This window comes from Myiozetetes cayanensis, unplaced genomic scaffold (genome assembly GCF_022539395.1).
Source record: "Myiozetetes cayanensis isolate MyiCay16 unplaced genomic scaffold, myiCay2020 scf32, whole genome shotgun sequence".
NCBI classification, from domain to species: Eukaryota; Metazoa; Chordata; class Aves; order Passeriformes; family Tyrannidae; genus Myiozetetes; species Myiozetetes cayanensis.
In genome coordinates, this window is record NW_026087544.1 from 2126992 (window position 1) to 2146650 (window position 19659).

Consider the following 19659-nt stretch of genomic DNA (forward strand, 5'->3'; position numbering starts at 1 on the left):
CCTCCTGAGTGTTGATTTTATTTCCTGGGTGGTGTAAAGGCTTGTCCCTGGTTGTTGAGTTGCCTCTTCTCTCTCCCTGTGCTCTTATCCCATCCAGACTGCCTGTATTTTCTCTGAGGTTGGTTTGATCTTTTATCAATCCATATGCTGGTGTTGCCTTCCATTATATGATTAATTCCTGCCTGTAATGCTAAATTGCTTTACCCAAAACTGTGACAGAAATCCTTTTATTTAGGCCAGTTGTCCAAGGGCAAATGCATTTATAAGCATTTTCTTCATACTTAAGGAATTAATCTTTACTTAGGCTTTAAATCAAATTATTTTCCCCATCACGGGCGAGTCTGACAGAAGAGAGCTGGGAAAGGTTTCATTAATTTCCACCTTTCACTCTTCGTCCCCAGAAATCTTGGCTAAAAAATGCTCCCCCCTAAAGGTGCCCTTGGAAATCCAGGTAGTTCGTTTGGTTTCAGATTTAAATCAAGGGGAAAAAATTCTGGCACTGGCCTCTCTGGAAAATCCCTCCATGTAGAGTCTCCTTTTATGCTTTGAAAGCAGCGACAGCTTTTGGCAGCAAAGGGAGTGTTTTGGTTTGGTTTTGTTTTGGGTTTTTGCCTTGTTTTGTTCTGAAGCTCCAGGTTATTTTGTGGTAAACATCCTCTGAGGGTTGGTCAATTCTTGCTGTGGTTCATGCATTTGCTTGACTGTTACTGATGAATTTCCAGCTCAAGATTGAGGAGAGTGGAGTGGGTAGGAGTTATTACAATAGGAGTGTTACAGACTACTACAGCCCTCACAGGATCACTGAGGTTGGAAAATCCCTCCAGGATCATCCAGTCCACCCTGTGCTGAACCCCCCTCTGGCTCCCCCCTCCTGTCAGGGATTGCAGAGCCAGAAGGTCCCCCCTCAACCTCCTTTTCTCCAGGCTGAGCCCCCCCAGCTCCCTCAGCTCTCCTGGTGCTCCAGACCCTTCCCCAGCCCCGTCCCCTTCCCTGGACACTCTCCAGCCCCTCCATGTCCCTCCTGAACTGAGTGACCAGAACTGCACACAGGATTTGAGGTTCCAGCAGTATTTTGGGAAGGAACTGCCAGTCAAACACATATGGTGGGATGAGGATGGATGTTGTTTTTCTACTGCTTGGAGGTTCCTCCAGAAAGCAGCATCTGTAGCTTGTGAATTCCATCATAAATCCTCGCTGGGAGCTGAAGGAGCAGCTGTAATTTTCCCCGAGCTCTGTTGCCTTTTCCAGCTCCCTCTCATCGTTTCAGTGGTTTTATGATGAGGCTTCATGCAAATAGTTCTCATCGTGCCCCACCCTCTCCCAAACCCAGAGCAGCTCCTCCAGCTGCTATGGTTGGGATGAAAGTGCTGCTAATTTGCTGTTACCTTTAATTTAGGGATTCTGGATCCTGTGGAAGGCTTGCTGTGGTCCTTGCTGTAAGAAGCTGTTTATGTGTTGACTATTCAAACACATTTATCAGTTCTAAAACATCGATGCCTCTCCTTTCAAGGAGGAGGTGGCTTTGAGGTCCTGACTGGAGAGGTGCAATGAGAGCATGAGAACTGTGTGTATCTATAGGAAAGAGTAAGTCGATTTTTATTTTATTTTATGTTATATTAATTTATTTTATTTTCTGAAAGCCATCAGCATTCAGCCAGCCCTGCCTGGGCTGTGTGTTATGGGAAGGCTGCATTAGGTTTGTAGGATTACTTTGAATATTTGACAGCGATGGGAAGAATAAATTCAGCTCCCTTGCACTAAGGGCTGTGTGAGGTACCAGGAAAACAGGTTCCTTTTCCTTTCCCACCTCCTGTTTTTATTGCTTCTTGTCGTGTGCCTCTCTTGAAGCTGATTTCGTTAACAAAGCAAAGATCCCCCTGAAGCCTCACTCCTCATGGCTCTGGCTTATGGCAATAACAGCAAAATCTGTTGACCATTAACTTTTTTTAGAGTACATTTCCTTTACACAGAGTGGATTTTATCAGGTAGGAGGAAAGCACTTTTACTGTTACATTTCTTTTATCATTCAGTGTATGAAGTATTTATTCACGTGGGAGAGGTGAGTTTGGTTTTGAGTAGCCCAAACACAATGTTCTTTTCAAAACACTAAAGAGCTCTTCAGCTGTATCACAGATCTCTTGAAGTTTATATTTTATTAGTACATCACTTTCTGAAGTCTTCTTTCACTTAACATCTTGTCTGCACTTAGGTTTCGCTCTCCCTTGCCTCTCAGTGTTAGTGGGGATGTTCAGACACCATGTGTAATATTTATAATTGAGAACTCCTGCATCTTTGCTTAAACAAGAAACTCAAAAGACAGGGTTGTGTTTTGGAGAATTGTCTGATTCTGAAACTTCCCGTGGCATATTTTAAGCATTGTAAGTGTTATTCCTCAGCCACTTTGAAGCCAAATAAATCAAATTATTGGTGGGTATAACTGCATGTGTCTTTATAACATGCGTGCAATAACAATTTGCTTTCTTTTCCCTTTAAATTTCCATCCATTTCCCTTTCAAATAGCATTACATGGTTTATGATCCCTGAAGGACCATCCACTGAAATCAGCCTTTGTGCCAGAGCTTTGTGAGAGCTGTTTTTCCCTTGGGTGAGGAGAGGGATCCTCCTGCCCTTAATTCAGATCTCTTTTTTGGGAGCCTGTGTTCTTTGGGTCCCTGAATTGGGGCTTTCAGCAGATCTTGCTGGGCCATTGTGTTCCAAGTGGCCTGAAAGTAGGTGAAAAGATTAAATGGGAGTGAATTACTCGAGATGACCTAAATCAAGGTCTCTGGTGAGATTTGTGGCATTCGGTTACAGATCTTGAAACGCGTTTAGGGAACACTGAACTTCTTTAAATCTTTTTTTGTCTGGCAGTGCAGCCTGTGTGGCTGGACAGGATGTGTGTCTTCTTTTTAAGAAAAGTTACTCAGACAGAGGAGATAATTGCAGAGTGCTTTAACTTTTTTTTTATTTATTTTTTTTGTTCCTTTTTGGGTTTTTTGGAGGCGGTGAAATGACAAATCCCAGCAGGATTTTGACTGAGGCGTCTGTCCAGTCCGGAGGTGCTCACTGGTCCAAGTGGAAATGGGGAGAGGGGGGATGATGTAGCTCATCCCTCCAATAAAACTTGTAGTTTCCTGCAAAAAACAAGTCAAAAATAATTTCATGAATGAGTTCATGCAGTCTTGAACTGGATTATCAGGAAGCTTGAATGTGTCTTTAGGTATCACTTCACTTAATTCCTTTCTCTCTTCACTTTTCTCCCTCTCTTTTTTCTGGTGTTTTGAGGAGTAAGTAGAAAATAAACACTCCCCTGAAGTTTCCCAACACAAACAAACAGGTTTGCTATTTTTAAGCACCATTTTTTATGATTCTCCCAAAGTTCTTTTTTTTGCTCCACTGGGATTGACTTTGGATTAATGTTTTCTTCTAAGATTTATTTTTAGGAGTTAAAGGCTTTCTGTGAACTTTAGTGCTGGCAAAGATACTGGTTTGCCAGTCCTGGACATCAAATTTCTATTTAAAAGTTTTAAAATCTTTAAACTACCAAGAAGAGAGACCAGGTGAGAACATGGAAGAGGCTCATTTTTGCCACCTCCTGCACTGGGATTGTGTTGCCACTTTTCCTCCATCTGTGAGAAATCCTCAGTGTTGAAGCCAACCTTGACTGTTCCCACTGAGGTTGAGCTTCAGAGCTCTGGGAAGATTTTCAGTTTGAAGGGGAGGAAGTTTGTGAATGTTAAATATATTTTTTTGGTGGTGTAACAAATGTGGATTGATTCCCTGTCCTTTTCTTGTGTAGGGCATGCTCTGGAGTGCTCTCCTTCCTTCCTAGGGGATGGATTTTTGGCCTGTCTATGGGGATGAGGGGTTGTGCCAGAGCAAATAGAAGACCCCCTTGTGCTGCAGAGACCTTTTCCTTGGGTTTAGTGCCTGGTGCTGGGAATTTTCTCCTGCTTTCTGACCCGTTTATTTTACCCAGCAAGAGGAGGTTGTGCTGTCAAAAAGAAGAGGCACTTGCTCAGTGCTCCCAAATGCTGTTAATCCACATGATGGTGTTAATGCCTTTTTCTTCCCTGTGTCATCTGGGACTGGAGCAGACAAGGAAAACCCTACAAAGCCCTGGGATGTGTCCGAGGGAGGGGGAGAGTTTGTCAGGAGCAAAGAAAAATCTGCTTTGCCTTGTCATTTAATTAGGGAGGCCTTAAAATTTTAGCAAGTGCCTGGTTCCTTGGGGATTTCATTTTCTATGTGCTGGAGCTTGGTTTGAGGTCAGACTGTTCATCCCAGCGTGTTTTACACATTGGAAGTTCTCTGCTGGCGGTGACAGTGGGTATGGCTGTTATTCCTGATGGCAAATTGGTTAATAATGTGGTTACTCTAAATAAACTAATAGTGCAGACTCTGAGTCTTTCATTGCTTAAGTTAATATTTTTATAGACCTGCTATTAACTTGCCGGTGTGGAGGTTTTTTTTGGGGGGGTTAATTTTAGTTCTTTTGCTCAGCCAGAAGCAGCTGTGGCTCCACAGATGCAGCTTTTTTTGTGCATCACTTCTGTAACCATCTACTCAAGCCTTTGGAGAGTTGCAACAGCAAGTGGTGGTTCTTCCCTAGAAAGGCTTAAAAATGCCATTTAATGCTACAGGCTCATGGCCTGAACTCACCAAGCAACTTGTTAAGGGCTTAATTGCTGTCATTTTGATTTGGGAAGAGGCTAATTTCAATTTTCCCCTGTTGGCAGGGTTGTTCTAGATGAAGTGAGAGGTCCAGTGAACGCAGTAAGCGGATGAGAACTGGGCATCAGTGAGTTCATTTTTGGAGCTGGTTTTTTTTTTTTCTTTGCTTGCTAAAGGCTTCCTTGATTATATCTTCTTTAAGGTACTGTTCACATGTAGCAAGCTGCAAATTGGGAATAAGCAAAATCCAGTTTAATGAGCGAGAAGTCAGCGTGGATGACTCAACCTCCCATCTTTTTTAAGGTCCTGATTCAAATCCATTCCCTGTTTGTAGCAGTGGAAATGTCACCAAATGTTCACGCTGTTGGGAGAGCTGGGAGTGACTCCTGTCTCGGTGCTGGAGTGCTCCAGGCTGCCAAAGGTGGTGGGTTTGGGCTGCTCTGGCAGAGGGAAGCAGGAGCCTGGATGGAGAGTGGGAGGATGAATCACTTTTCTGCTCCTTTGGACCCAGCTTGGGGCTGGGAGGAGCTTTTGGCTCTGCACAGCTGCAGATAGAAGAAGAAATTCTGCCTTGGGTTTGCAGCTGTCTTACGAGCACCGAGGCTCTGATGGGGCTCCTGGGGCTTAAGGAACGTGTGTTTTTTTTAAAGGCTGATATTTCTGTGACAATTACAAATCAAAACAATTAGTGTTTATAGACATAGCCCGAGTGCATGGGTTTGTTTTGTGAATGGGGTGTCATTCACAAAGAATTTAGAGGCTGGGCTGAGATGTGTGCAGCGTCCCTGGGCAGTGGCATTCACTCCCAGTCTGTGTCTGCTGGTTTGGATGTATTTGGACTTCCTCACAAATGATGGAGTTTAAGCTGGTGTTGTGTTGTCTTGTTCTTGGAAAGCAGAGTGGCTGCTGATTTCCACCTCTGTGACTGCCTTGCCTTATGGTTTTCTGTGATTTCAGTTAGTACCTGTTATCTTTATTTGTAAAGGAGGGATGCTGGATCAGGGAGCACAGTGGGATTTTAGTACTTCAGGTAATTCAGTGGAAAATTACTGGCTTGCTGGTTGAGTGCAGGGATGCTTGGAGCAGTGCAGTTGGGGTGTATTTACTGTATGAGGACAGTTCACTGTGCAGTCTCTGTTCTGTAATTCTCTGTGCCTGTGTCTGTCAATTGATACTCTTTCAAACCTTATCCAGCTTGGAAATGGAGGTGGCCTGGAGGTAGCAGGAGCTGGCACTCAGGTGGCACTCAGTGCCCTGCTCTAGGTGACAGAGTGGTGATGGACTCGATGACCTCAGAGGTCTTTTCCAACCTCAGTGATCCTGTGAAGGTGTTGGCTCAGGGATATGCCTGTTGTCACGTGCAGCTCTCCAGACCCACACTGGTCCCTCAACTCTTAGCAAGTTATTTCCTCTGTTATTGCTTTTATCCACTCGTCAGTGCTCAGCGAGTGGGCAGAGTTTTAAATCCAGCAACCTCAAGCCTGCCTCGGCTCTGACTTCCCACCCAGAGCTGACATCCAAGGAGAAACTTGCTTGTTTTAGACTTTAAATAGCTCTCTGGAGGGAGGTGGACAGGACAATGTGGCCGTGGGGGCTCGGCAGGGCTATTCTTAGCCCACAATAGCCGGAATGAAAAGCCATGGCTGCCGCATCACGTTTGGGCCATTGTGTGCGGGAGATGTTTTTCACTCCGAGAGCCAGAGGTCTTTCAGGAGCTCCTTTCCTTCCACTCCTCACTGGAGAACCCCTTTCTGTTTTCCTCTGCTGGGGAGAGTGGAGGTTTTGAGGGGAAATGGCTCCTGAGAGGGGGTCCGAAGGTGTCACGCGAGGAACAGCCTTGTCATCATCCCCTGCTGACGCAACTTTTGAAAGAGGGAACTGAAACCTCTCGAGGAAAAGAATCTTCTGTTCGTTCTATTTCGAGTATATTGTGAAATCAAGGAAAGCACAAACTGATATTAAATTTAAATGCAGATGGTTGTTTATGCTGGAGCAGGAATCAGTGTTCAGGATGGAGCGTGTGGAGATGGGGAGAGGGCACCCATCGGGCAGTTTGCAGTGGAATTCTCCTCTCAAGGGGGTGATCATCTGAAATCCTCCCTGCAAAGCACAGGTGGGAGAGAAGTCCTTTCTCTCACAGCTTCGTTTTTAAGGGCAGGGCTTTCTGTAAGGAAGCTGCCACATGCTTCTGCTTCCAGTGGCTGCCACAGGGGAAGCAGCTGCTGTCACCAGGCACTTCGGCTTCTTCCTCTGCAGGCTCTCGAGTTTGAGGAAGATAATTTGCATTGCTGAGTGGTGCTGCTGATGCAAGCTGCAAATGTGGAGCTGTTTGTTTGAGTGCAGTCCTTCCCTCCATCACCCACAAGGGTGCCCAGGGTGTTGCTCAGTGTCACCGTGGCTAAAAATGAAGTTTTTCAGGCTGGGCCGAGGTGGCAAGCTGGAGTTGGATCAGGCTTGTCTGCAGATTGATTGGCTTGCCTTCCTTCCCATGCAGTGGTTTCTTAGCTACACTTTAGGAGATTAAGAGCTGGACATCCTGTTCTTGAGGAGGTTTTGCCCTGCTGACTTGCTGTCTAGGTTACTTGTAAGCAGGAATGCTGCAGAGATGGATGCCTTATGCTTATCTCATTAGAGTGATGGGATTCCCAGTCCAACGCAGAGCAAACTTCCAGCCACGCTGGGGGACAGCCAAGTGGAACGACAGCAGTGGTGCTGTGAAATGCAGGGGGTTTTCTTACAACTCTTTTTTAGTCTGCCCTGTCTGCAGTAGCGTGTGTAATTCAGGACTTTAAAGCTTGCAGGCTGACTTGTCTTGCTGCAGAGCATCTGTACTTGCTGTGTAATCCACGTTCTTCAGGCAAATAACAAACTGCGTCCAGGGCTTGTGTTATTTTATTTTATTTTTTTTTTTAAACATAATTTTATCCCTTTTTAATTACAGCGTCCTCTGCAGATGTTGGAGTGTCATAAAAATGAAATGTGGAAACAAATGCAAAGCTGTTATGGCTTGCTCCAAATTCTGGGTAGTAATTAAGCTGTCGGGGAGTAGTGGAAAGTTCATCTGCTTTATCTGGATGTCCTTTGGCAGATGACCTGTGGGCTCCTTAATGGAAAAGGCAAGTGTGCAATGAGCTGTATCCAGTGCTTTGGCTCTATCAGTGAGCCTGCTTTGGCAGATAAAGGATAAAAACTCCCTTGGACAGTTAAGTCTGAGGTTTGAGGTTTTATTTAGTAGCTGGAGCCATTGCTGATCGCTGTCAGGGGAAATCGAGGTAGAAACAGGCACAAATACCTGGGGTCTGAGTATTTCTTCTTTCTGGTTGGTAAGAGGAGACAGTGGCACGATAGTAGTGTTGGGAGATTGCTGGAGTAACTGGGAAAAGCAGCTGGTGAAGTTGGACAGGCGGGTCCAGAACTGGCTTGACTTGAGGGGGCTGGGGACCAGCTCTTAGAGCTGATGGTGACCCGATCCTTTGATGTCTCTGCAGACACTGCAGGACTTCAGGCTGCCTTTAACCCCCAGTGCATTACCTGCTCTTGGGTTTTATGGCTGAAAAAGCTGAGATGTGAAAAGATAAGCCATGAGTGGATCCCAAAAGGATACACGTTTCCTAACCCTCTGTCTGCTTTTAGAGGTGGGTTTTTTTTTTCTGGCCGTCTCTCACACGTTCAGCAGATCATTTTGTGTAATCCTGTCTGGCAATTTGTTTCAAGATTTTTTTTTTTTTTTTTTAAAAAGCTCTTGTCTGAATGTTTTGTCCAGATGGTCTCAGTGTGAGTCAGACTGGAAGGTACAGGGGCTTGCTTTGATAAGGTTACTCGTTCTGTTCGGAGATGGCTGATGGCTTTATAGCAGTGAAAGAACAGGTCTCTCATGTTAATGGGAAATTACCATTCAGGCTCTTGAAAATGAAAACGGGACCAGAGCATCTGATGCTTTCACTGCTTCTTTCCCACTGTAAGTTATTCTGATGTTCCTGTGAAAGTGTTGGATTTTAAATGGTGATAACAAATCCATCTGTCCTGCCTCTCCACAGGAATGTCTCTTCATAATAATGGTCCACCACTACGAGAATTTACAAATGTCAGTTCCAGCTTCATGGCATTAATGATTTATGCACCTAATGAGCAATAAAAGAAAATGAAATGTCTTGTATTGATAATTTATAATTCAGGGGTGTCAATAACTGGATTTCCAAAGTTATCTGAGGCATTGGCAGCATATAAATCAAATTCAAATAAGTCTCACTGAAAGTTACACATGTAACTTTATCAATGGAGGTTTTACTACACCATTTATTTCCCATTCCATGTTCTTAAGACAATGTTATTTTTAGCTGTTCCTGACATTTTTTTGAAGTATAGACATTTCCAACAAAACACAAACAAAACGCTCCATCGTCTTTGGCATTTTAATGAGACTGAGAAACAGGGATATTCTGGGGGTGCTTAAATCTCTGGATAAACTGCCACGGATAAACTGGAGGACGTTTCCTCTGTGTGCCTCCACTTTGGCACTCCGAAGCCTCCTGGCTATTCCTGATCCTCCTGAGCCAGGCTGCTGGGTTGGTTGGGTGATTTTGGGCGTGTTGTTTTCGGTGCCTGGTCAATGAACCAACACAAACATTCCCGGGGCGGAAGAGCCGCAGCTCAACCTTCCCTTTCCATGTTGACTTTGGCCGGGGCTGTGGAGACCTCGTGCAGGGGCTCCCCCTGGCCCCACGGCTGGGGCTCCAAACAGGGAGGGTCAATTAAATCACACCCAGCATCTGAAATGGCAGCAGTGGATGGGTTACCTGTGCTTGGGTTCCCTCCTGCCCAAATGGCTTTGGTAAATTTTAATTTCAGTCTGAGCAGCCTGGGCCAGTGGGAGGTGTCCCTGCCCTGGGAGATGGGCTTTAAGGTCCCTCCCAACCCAAACCATTCTGGGATTCTGTAATTCTATAATTCTATAATTCTGTAATTCTGTAATAATTCTTTCTGCTGTTGAAGGTGCTGAAGGACCTGGTTTTTAATAGTGGTAATTTTTGGTATCTTAAGGGCTGAATTTTTTCTAGAAACATCAAATCCTGCAAAGCTTTAACTTTTGTGCAGCTTTATTCCAGTATGACCCTTGTGTGTCCCTTCCAACTCGGGATATTCTGGGATTCTGTGATTTCCAACCAGTGCATGGTCTCTGAGTTTGCCCAGCCTTTCCAGTGCTCTGTAAGAGCAGGATTATTTCCTTCCTTCTGTCCCTGCTTCCGCCTGTTTGATAAAAAGGCTCCTTTTGACTTCTCAGAAGTGGAAGGAAATGACACTGGATGACATTCTGCTTTTCAGTACTTGAGGTCTGCAGTACATGATGCTTGATTTCAGGGAACACTGTATTGCCTCTTATCTAATTGGTACTGGAAATCCAGATTAGTGCCTGGATTTGTGTCTCATACTCTGGCTTCAACTGATTCTAAATTCGTATATATATATGTAAATATTCCTATATATATATGTATAAATATTCCTGTATGTATAAATATTCCTGTATGTATAAATATTCCTATATGTATAAATATTCCTATATGTATAAATATTCCTATATGTATAAGTATTCCTATATGTATAAGTATTCCTATATATATAAATATTCCTATATATATATAAATATTCCTATATATGTAAAGTGTGCTTTTGTTTTTTTCTTTTGACTATTACTCATATTTCTGTATGATCACTTAATGCATGGCTTCAATTCACGTGGTGGGTTTGCACCTGTGTTTCTTTGGAAAAAGCTTTTCCTGGAAAGTAGGGGGTTTTTTCCCCCAAGGGGGCTGGGACAGGATCAGAGAAGAAACAAACTTTCAGATTAAAACTGTAATTTTATTGCAGAAATTACATGAAGGTCCTACCTAGTTTTTGCACAGTAGTAACTCTTCCAAACAGTGTATGGTTTTCTTTTATTGGAGTCATTTATTGTAAAAGTTGGAGAGATATAAATGGTTTCTAAGTGATAAAGTTGTGTGCATGTGTGTGTAAAAAGGAGGACCCGAATTTTAATGTCAGTTCTCTGACAAAGGCTTATGAAAAATAAGCATCTCCTCGTTCCTGCTCTGGTCTAAGCTGTGCTGATTAATGGGTGTTGCTGTAGCTGACAATGAACTGATAGAAAAATGATGATTCACGTAATTTGTGCTTTGCAGGCTCTGTCAAATATTCATTTCCCCCTTTACAAGAGGTGCTGGAGAGTAAAATGTGAGTTCCTTTAAACACAGCAGTGCTGTGCAGTTACACAGCTGAATATTTACAACTGAAGGAATCAGTTCTGTGGATTGTATAGGGGAAGCTCTGCTTTCATTGAGCATTCCTGGTGTAAACTTCTCCTGGATGTGAACAGGGAGACTGGAACAATTTGGGATTTTTTTACATAAATTTTTTGTGGTTTTCAGTTAGGTTTCTATCTGCTGGGTTTTGGGTGTGTTATATGTGAATTAAAACAATGCTCCAATTTGATTTCTTATGTAAACAGTTAAGACTGATTTATCATAAACTCTCCTGGCATAAACTCACCTGAAAGAGGAGTTACTTTGATTTTATGGGATGTTTTGGTTTAATGGCAGGTGTTAGTGGGGAAAATAAGAGGCTGCTCTGGAGAGAACAAGCTCTGTGATCACTGTCCACGGGTACCGTGGGCAAATAACTTGGGCCTTTTTGATCTTGTTGAAGTCATCTGTTAATGATGCTCGTTATTCACCTCCCCTGGAATGTTCAGGGTTAATTAATGGTTCTGAGATCCTCCCAGACACACACACACACAGGACAGGGACTGGCAGGGAGGCAGTGACTACACCGGGCTGCTGGCATATATTTGACTCACCTTGTTGACTCCTTGGGACAGTCGCCTTCCTCTTCTCCATGGACTGAGAGCTGTGCCTGGCATTCCAGCGGGCAGGGAGAGGGGAGATCCTTCATGGTGCAGCTGTACAAGTCCCGGGGCTGTTGGCCTGCCCCTGGCCCGGCCACTCGCTGGGCCATCCGCGACCGACCAGGTGGGTCCGTGCCCTGGGATGGCACAGCCATCTCCCATCTCCCGGGATGCCTCAGCTCCAGGAGCTGGGATGTGTGTGTGATGAGGTGGGAGGGAGTCAAGTCTCGTGTCTGTGGCTCTATCTGATACCAAGGACCAGGAGGGGATGTCCTGGTGGCACCAGGGAAGAGTCTTTATTTCCAGGACAGCTTCAGGATGCCTCTGGAATAGTGGTACCCAGGGTTTTCTTTCACTGTTATATAATTACTGGATTTAAGCCTTTTCTCTTTTTTTGGATCTTTAAGGAATATTCCAGGTCAATTGGTGTTGGTTCTTTAACACAAAGCAAGGATGAAAATCCTCAATGCAATTAAGAAACCAACCCCACCATATATCTGTTCTTTCCCTTTGCTGCCTAAGCCAGCCCTGGAATTTGGCAGCCTGCTGAAAGTGATTTTGAAATTTAGTTTACTGTGCTGTGTGCTTGAGGAGTGTTTACATGTCCCCTTTTGTTCCTCTGCATTTATTTCTCAATCATTTATGCATGTTAACGTGTTAGTTACCAAAGAGGAGAGGGACGAAAAGAAATCCTGAGGTGAAATTCAATTAGACACCGGCATTAATCATTCTGTTTGTATCTCTAAATATCTGACATAATTCACCAAAGGATTTTCCTTTAATTGAAGAGATTTAACACATGTTAAGTTGTAAATTGCCGCTTTTGTTCTGGCAATTTTTTTCGTTTGACAAATACGCTTGATGTTACTTTGCATGAAATACTTGTGTGTGTGTGTGAGAGTAACTTCGGGTCTCGTGAACTGGGAAGAAATAGTAATTTTTCATATCAGTGCTGCTTCTGGGTTCTTGCATCCCAGTATCTTTCAGCACTTCCAAACTTTACTTAACCTTTGGAGCACCCCTGACAGAGAACTGGAAAATTATAATGTCAAATTAGCTAAATTTCTGCAGAGGCAGCTGGGAATGGGATCTGGGGGATTTGGTCCATCCCTGGACTGTTTTCCTGAGGAAATAATTAGCACTGTGGAGGATTTCTTGTGCCTCTGTGTGTGTGTATGTGTGTGGATGCTGCTTTCTCACCTATGGATGTGTCTGTGTGTGCAGCATAAGGAATGTGGCAGTCGGGGATGGATGGCGAGTTTAAATTGGGATTCCCGAAGTGAACCCAGGCTCTAAGAACATATGGCAAACGCCAGAAATAATGATCACATTACACGTTTCTGATGAATAATTCAATTCAGTTTAGGGCTGTTCCAGCGTTAAAATAAACCCCTCACGGTATCTGACACGAGGCAGCTGAAACACTCGGAGAAAAAATGTGGGGAGGCGAAAGAAGCCGTTGTTTCACTTCTGTTTTGATCAGCAGCAGCAGAGGAAACCTTAACATTTAGGAGGGAGACATAGGTAAAGTTTTGGGCTGGAGTTGTGGCTGCAGCACAGCTACTATATCATGGAGCAGGGGAGAGGAGTGCAGGAGGAAGGACAGGGGAGGTGAAGGGCTGCAAAGAGAAACCACCTCCAGAACAGGCCAGGAAAGCTCGGCAGAAACTTCTGCATCCAATAATTGGGAGAGATGGGCCAGCATTATTTTTAACATCAGAAGGGGAAAAAAGAAAGTCCTTTTTCTTAACCCTAAACTTCACCTTTCTGCATTTTGCAGTTCTCATAGAGTTGGGACAAAAAAAAAAGGCACCTAGATATTTCTGAGCTGTTCTGAAAAGAGTTCTGCCACCCTTTCGCTCCAGGGCTGGGTTTTGGGGGGTGGGAAATGAATATTTCTGCCACTGCTTAGGCTTGAGCGTTACCAAATGCTCACAGAACTCTGGTGCTGGGTGTCTTGCAGAGGTTTAAAAGTGGAGAAGGTGAGGCTCAGGTTTAATTATTCATTAAAGGAACAGGAGTGTTTGGAGTGGAAATTAGTTGTCCTACTTGGATGGTGGGGAGAGGCAGCGGCAGAGTCGGTGCCTAACACTAAAGATGGGTGTATAAAGCCTAAAGCAGAAACCAGGAATGGAAAATTCCTCTTTTAACTCAGGTGTCAGGCAGCCCATGGCACAGACCAGGGCGGATCCTTCATCAACTGAGCAAAGCAGAGGTGACCAGCTCTCTTTGGGCTTTGTTGCATCTGAAGTAAAACCAGGGATAATGCTGCTGATTCTGCATTTCACAATCCATTTCAACGTTTTTTGGGAGTTATTTTTCGTGTGTTTTGGGTAATGTGTAGGAGAGGTGCCAGTGCACTGCAGAAGGATGAAGTCACAGGATGGTTGGGGTTGGAAGTGACCTTAGAGCTCATCTTGTTCCAACCCCCTTGCCCTGGGCAGGGACACCAGGATGATCCTACATCTGCTCCTTGGGGATTTCAGAATGTAGGTTCTTCAATAAGGTATCTTTTTCCCAAACTGCTTTCTCTGGACCAGACTCCTGACAGCATCAAGAAATCATGGAATATCAATCAGCGCTGGGTGTTTCCAAACAGGAGCAAGAGCTGGAGCTCCACGGGGTCAGGAGCATCTTAGCTTTTGTCTCCTGGACCTGCTCTGCTGCCTCTTCCTGATGGATTCCCATCCTAGAATAAACAGACAGCCCTGTTGAAAGCAAGTGGCAGCCTCTCCCTCTACAAAGGAACCTGAGGTCCTTTGTGCAGGTGAAACTCTTCAGCACCACATTCTTCATTCAAATCTCCTCCTGTTTTGAAAGGCAGAGCCCTGGTTCCCTCCCTCTCCACGCCCAGGCAAGCTCATTGCTTGCAAATGAATTAACGTGGTTCCTGCAGGGTGTTTCTCTGCATTTCCCACACTTTTTGGTCAGTCTGAAGAATTCTTGCCCAGGATCGATCACCGCTCGTGAGCCTTCGCCAAACTGGATATTTCATTCCTTCATAGCTTTTTTTTTTGTGGTGTTGAAAATGTTAAATAGTGGCTCAGTGGTGGGCAGGGGTTGGAGATAAAGGCTGGTCAGGCAGGGCCAGGGTGGTCTCGGGGCTGGTGGGGGAGCAGGAGTTAAACTTTCCCTCGGAGCTTGAGCCTCTTGTGCAACACCCGGTGGAAATCCCCACTCCTGTCCTCTCTCCCAAAAAGGATCTCAAAACATACATTTTAGTGGTAGCCAGCCTTGGTTTTGTGGGAAATCAGGAGTCATTTGATTGAAAATGTGTCCAGCATGTGCTTAGCTTTATTCCTTGCAGCATCTGCTCCCTGTTGTTGAGTTCTATAACTGGGAGCACAAGTCCAGGCTCCTTGCACTGCTCAACACCTAATTTTGTAATTAGCACAGTGGGGTTTGAGCAAAGAATCACTTCCTTTTTTTCCTGAGAGAAAGATTTGAGTGGTCAGTAGGAGAGTGTGTGATGAAAAATACATGGGTCAGGTCTGGTTTGCCCAGGGCCAGAAACAGAAAGGGTTTTAAAGCAGAAAGAAAACCCCCTTATGTTAGAAATGTTCCCCAAATTTTTAGCCACTGCATACAGTGTTGTCTTCATCACCCTGTAGGAGAAGAAACAGTTCAAATAACTATTAAAAAGTTGTTTAGGGAACATATTATTTCAGGTTGGTTAGTGGGCCCAGAGCAATCCCCCAGGGCACATAGAGCTTGGGGTGCTCGTGACTGGAGGCTACAAAGAGTTTGTTGGCTCAAACTTGTTCTCTGAATCCTGAAAATATGAACTTCGTGGATGTGTTTGATTACACCAACAGTCCACGTGTCGAAATGGCTTTTCAATTGCTTATTAGATAATTCCATGCTGCAAATCAGTGATAAAAAATGTAGTTTTACTACTTGCCTGCAGTATTTTATCCAGCATTCAGAAAGTGGGAGAGCATAAGCAAAGGTTTGTCTGAAGGTTGTGTTGGTTTTTTTGTTTGTTTTTTGGCTTGGTGTCATCTGATGGAAAACCTTTAACAGGGGACAGGTAATCCTAAAATAGCTGGGAAACTTCCTGGAGGCAGGACTTGCAATGCTGCTGCTGCTTGAATGTAAATTTGGAGGATTTAACTTATTTGTAATGTATTGATAAACTTGTATTTGTTTTGAATAAATACAGTTGTAGAACACAAATATATAATATTGCCCAGTGACATGTTACCTTTATCAGGGGTTTTTTTGAGGAGTTACCCACGCCCTGCTGTTGGAATTAGGACCGTGAATCCCTGCACAGGGTGATTTAATCTCCATTCTGTTTTTAAACATCCTCCCTGAAGAGTCAACAGCATGGACTGTGTTTTGATAATAGTAAAGGAGACCTTCATTAGACAGAAAAAAAGAAATCTTAAATATTTAATTTGAATTCTGCATGGATTAAACACCTTGGCAACGTTTAATTGCATGATTTTGAGCATTTACTTCAAAGCTCTGCAGTTCTGAAGCCTCACACCAATTTGCAGTCCGTGAATTGCAGATGAGCGGGTTTTTTTGTGTGTGTGGACATGGAAAACCAATGTACAGGCTTGCTGTGATCAATGGGATTCCAGCTGAGGGGGTGTTTAGTTATAAATTTTCCAGGTCCCAGTTGGGATGGGGGTGGCTCCTGCAAGTGGCCCTTGTGTTGTGCCTTGGAAAGCTGGTAGACCTGAGTAATTAGTGATGCAAATATATTGTAAGGTAAGAAAATAAAAGGACCAGCCTTAATTTTTGCTTTTAAGCATGTCTTGCATCCTCTTCTTTCACTTCATCAATGCAAATCTTGATGCACTTGTCTTACACCTCGAAACAATTTCATCAGTCTCTGTTGGAAAGAATTTCAGCTCCTAACGCCTACAGTTCTGTTTATATATTTATAACTATAAAAGGATTCTTATCAGTATGTGTTACCCATTGCTACTATTTCTCAAATAGATAAGGAATATCCTGGTTGTAAAAGGAATATTTACCTTTTCCAGGGCACACAGTGGTTGTGAACCTGAATCTCCCTCCTGGCTCTGGTCTTAAACAAAAGACTGTATTTCCTGCTCTTGTATCATTTTCACTTCAAAGCCCAGATTTTAGATTGCCAGGGAGAATTTTTAAGGCTGTGAAGAGCAACTGCTTTTGGCTAGTGACACAGCTTGTTCTGTGAAGTTCTTGCTGCTGCTCTATAAAGGCTTTTCTAAGTCATTAAACCTCCCAGCCATGGTCGGGGTTGCTGGGCTGCTGCCTGTCATTTGTCACAGCCCTGTTTGTGATCGTGTACCAATGAAAACACTCACAAAACTACAAAGTCCTTCACCTTTGGAGTACAGCCTCTCCTGTATGATAGCTGGGGAATTGTGAGCAGTTCTTAGTGATGAGAACATGTCAAAATATGCGATTCGATGCATTCTCTTAAAAGTCATTTGGATATTTAAATGGTTTTTTTTCTTTTACTCGCAGTTGCAGTGTTGGCTGCTTTTAATTTTTTTTTTTTGAAACTGAATGGGGTGTTAGCATCAAACTAAGCTGTGATCTCTAATTTAACTTCCCTGGAGTCTGCAAAGAGAGGCAGGTGGATGCCTGTGCCGCTGCCTTTCTCTGATGTTCAGTGCCAGAGCGTGTGGCAGCTTCCAGAAGATGGGAATTTAAAAGCACAGACAAGGCACAGGGTTTAAATTCACAGCTCCACTCTTCAGTGTTAAATGGAGATTTTTTTTTTTTTTGGTCCAATTTTGGCCTGCTTTATCTTTCATATGCTGAAAGATAAGATTGTGTTAGAGCTGTGTGTGCAACTTAACACGTTTCCCAGTCCTTCCACCTAATTCCTTCTGGGTGCTGGATAGTCAGGGATAACTGAGCTACACACCAGGGTTTTGGACCTGCTGGCTGCCCCCTTCCCATTCATGGCTGGATTCTGCTTTCCCTTGGATTTTGGCTTGGCTCCTGCTGGTGTTGAGCTTCCATGGCATGGGGGGACCACCAAGGCAAGGCTGGGTTTGGAGCTCAGCTCTGCTGGTCGGAGCGGATCCGTGTGGGTGAGAGCCTTGCTGTTTAATCTGGGCGGGAGCTGGGGGTTGAGTGCTTCTGTTTTGTTGTCATCCCACTCCTTTCCCAAGCTTGTCATGTTTTTTTTTTATACAGCGTGGCACTTGGGACGGGGGTGGGAACATCTTGGAGCAGATACAGGGAGATGGAGTGAGATACTGAAAAGCAGCTGGGGCTGCTCGTGCCTCCTCCTGGTGCTCTGTGCTGTCAGGGGATTCACTGGGTTGCCATCCAGTTAGAATTTACCACTGGGAAGAGCTGAAACCCTTCCTAGGGATGGAGATGATCCTGCTGGGTCTGAGGTTGCCCTTCTGACCAACTGAACAAGTCAGTAGAGAAATTTGTTTCCATGCTTCCAGCTTTACTTTATAGGATGCCTAAGCCTTAAAAAAAAAATCATTTTGGTGAGTTCTTTTTCAGAAGGTGAATGTTGCATGCTGTAGAACTTGCCTATGATGGAAACTGCTAGTGATGAGCTTTCCATGGAAGTATTAGAGATACCATCCCTTAAATACCAGCATTTTATTCAGAGGCAGTTCCTTCACAATAATGCAGTGTCACTTGTCTGTATGCTTTGAGACTTTAAAATGGGGAAGAAAAAAAAGGTCAAATAGATGATAAATTTTGAATCCTGGAATCCCAGACTGGTTTGGGTTGGAAGGGACCTTAAAGATCATCCCATTCCACCCCCTAGCCACAGGCAGGGGCACCTTCCAGTAGCCCAGGTTGCTCCAAGCCCTGTCCAACCTGGCCTTGGACACTTCCAGGGATGGGGACCCACAACCTTCCTGGTCAATGAATGACAAATGTGGCTAAAATACAGAAAGTAGAAGATCCTTCCTTACCCTTTGAATTAATTAAAAACTAGATATGCCTGCAGAGTGCTGCAGGGAATGTTGAGAAGGTGGTTGTAGAAGGGATAAAAGTAAAGTTACACAACTGTGTGGGATTATACAGTGGTCTGTCCCTCGGTGACCCAGGTGACTTTATGATGGAAATGAATAAATGGTTTGTTTTAAACAGATGGAAAACTTTCCTGTGGCTACGAGGGACATTTAGATTATGTAGTTGTCAGCCATGTGAGCTTGAAATACAATAGAAGGGATTCAGCAACACAGGGCAAGGCTTAGAATAAGAATACCTGGTGTTTAATCCTAATTTTGCCACAGGCATCTTGACCTTGAATTATTCACCTTCAGGCACTTGAAGCACCGGCAGCAGGAGCAGAGCCTTCAGGAGGCTGTTCCTTGTCTTGAACGATCACAGTGGGTGGGATTGCCATGGTCCAAAGGAGAAAGGAGGGGGAAGCCTTTTTTGGTGTTTAAAGTGGCTGTTAACCTAATAACCTAAGCGCAAATTAAAAGATGCAGAAGCACTGAATTCGAAATTAAAGTGGTTGTTGTGACTGCAGACATGAAAAGGTCCCGTGTAAGTCGGTGACCCGCGGGTGAGAGCACGGGCCGCTCCGACTGCACCGGTATGCGCTCGGAGTAAGGCTGGAAAAAACCATCTCCTGCTTGTGTAAGCAGTGGGAAAACAAGCAGACACTTTATACTCCAGAAAGCCCAGTAAGCCTCAGGAAATTCCTGCATTCTTGATTTTATTTTGTGGCGAAGGGCTGCGGGGTGTGTTTGTGAAAGATGAGCAAGGTTGCCCTTCCCCGGCCCAGCGCCGCGGCCCCGATAAAGCTGGAGCTGAATGGCTCATTGTTCCCTGCGGGAGCCCGATCAGCTGTCACTGCTCCCCTCCAAAACACTGGGTTTATTTAGAAAGGAAAAGTGCTGAGGTTGTGTTTCGTACCAAAGGCAGAGTTCCTGGTTCTTGCTGCTGTTCAGCAGGAGCTGCGTGTGAAGTGTCCCACCTCGAGAGCCAAGGGCTTGGGCTTCCGTGGGGTTTTATAATTAAGATACTTGTGCCCTGCTGATCTTCTAGCCTGATGTGCTAGCTTTTTGGAAGTGGTCCTTTGTATTTCTACTTTTGTTCCTGAAGGTGGTTTCTCAACTCAGAATATCACTGGTGGAGAATGTCCAGGTTTG

At 44.4% G+C, this 19659-nt stretch overlaps 1 protein-coding gene across 7 annotated transcripts in view; it reads left to right on the forward strand.

Annotated features, from left to right (window-relative positions):
* Nucleotides 1-19659, forward strand: part of SRGAP2 (SLIT-ROBO Rho GTPase activating protein 2) — a 101604-nt gene that overhangs the window by 11781 nt on the left and 70164 nt on the right. For 2 of the 7 annotated variants that reach the window (XM_050327016.1, XM_050327017.1), the window contains exon 1: nucleotides 11564-11696. The exons of 4 other annotated variants lie outside the window; for them this stretch is intronic. In XM_050327016.1, the coding sequence (XP_050182973.1) occupies nucleotides 11618-11696 (79 nt within the window). In that variant the 5' untranslated portion in view covers nucleotides 11564-11617. Of the gene's footprint in view, nucleotides 1-11562; nucleotides 11697-19659 lie in introns of those variants that run through there. One more of the 7 variants, XM_050327021.1, reaches the window with a different exon arrangement.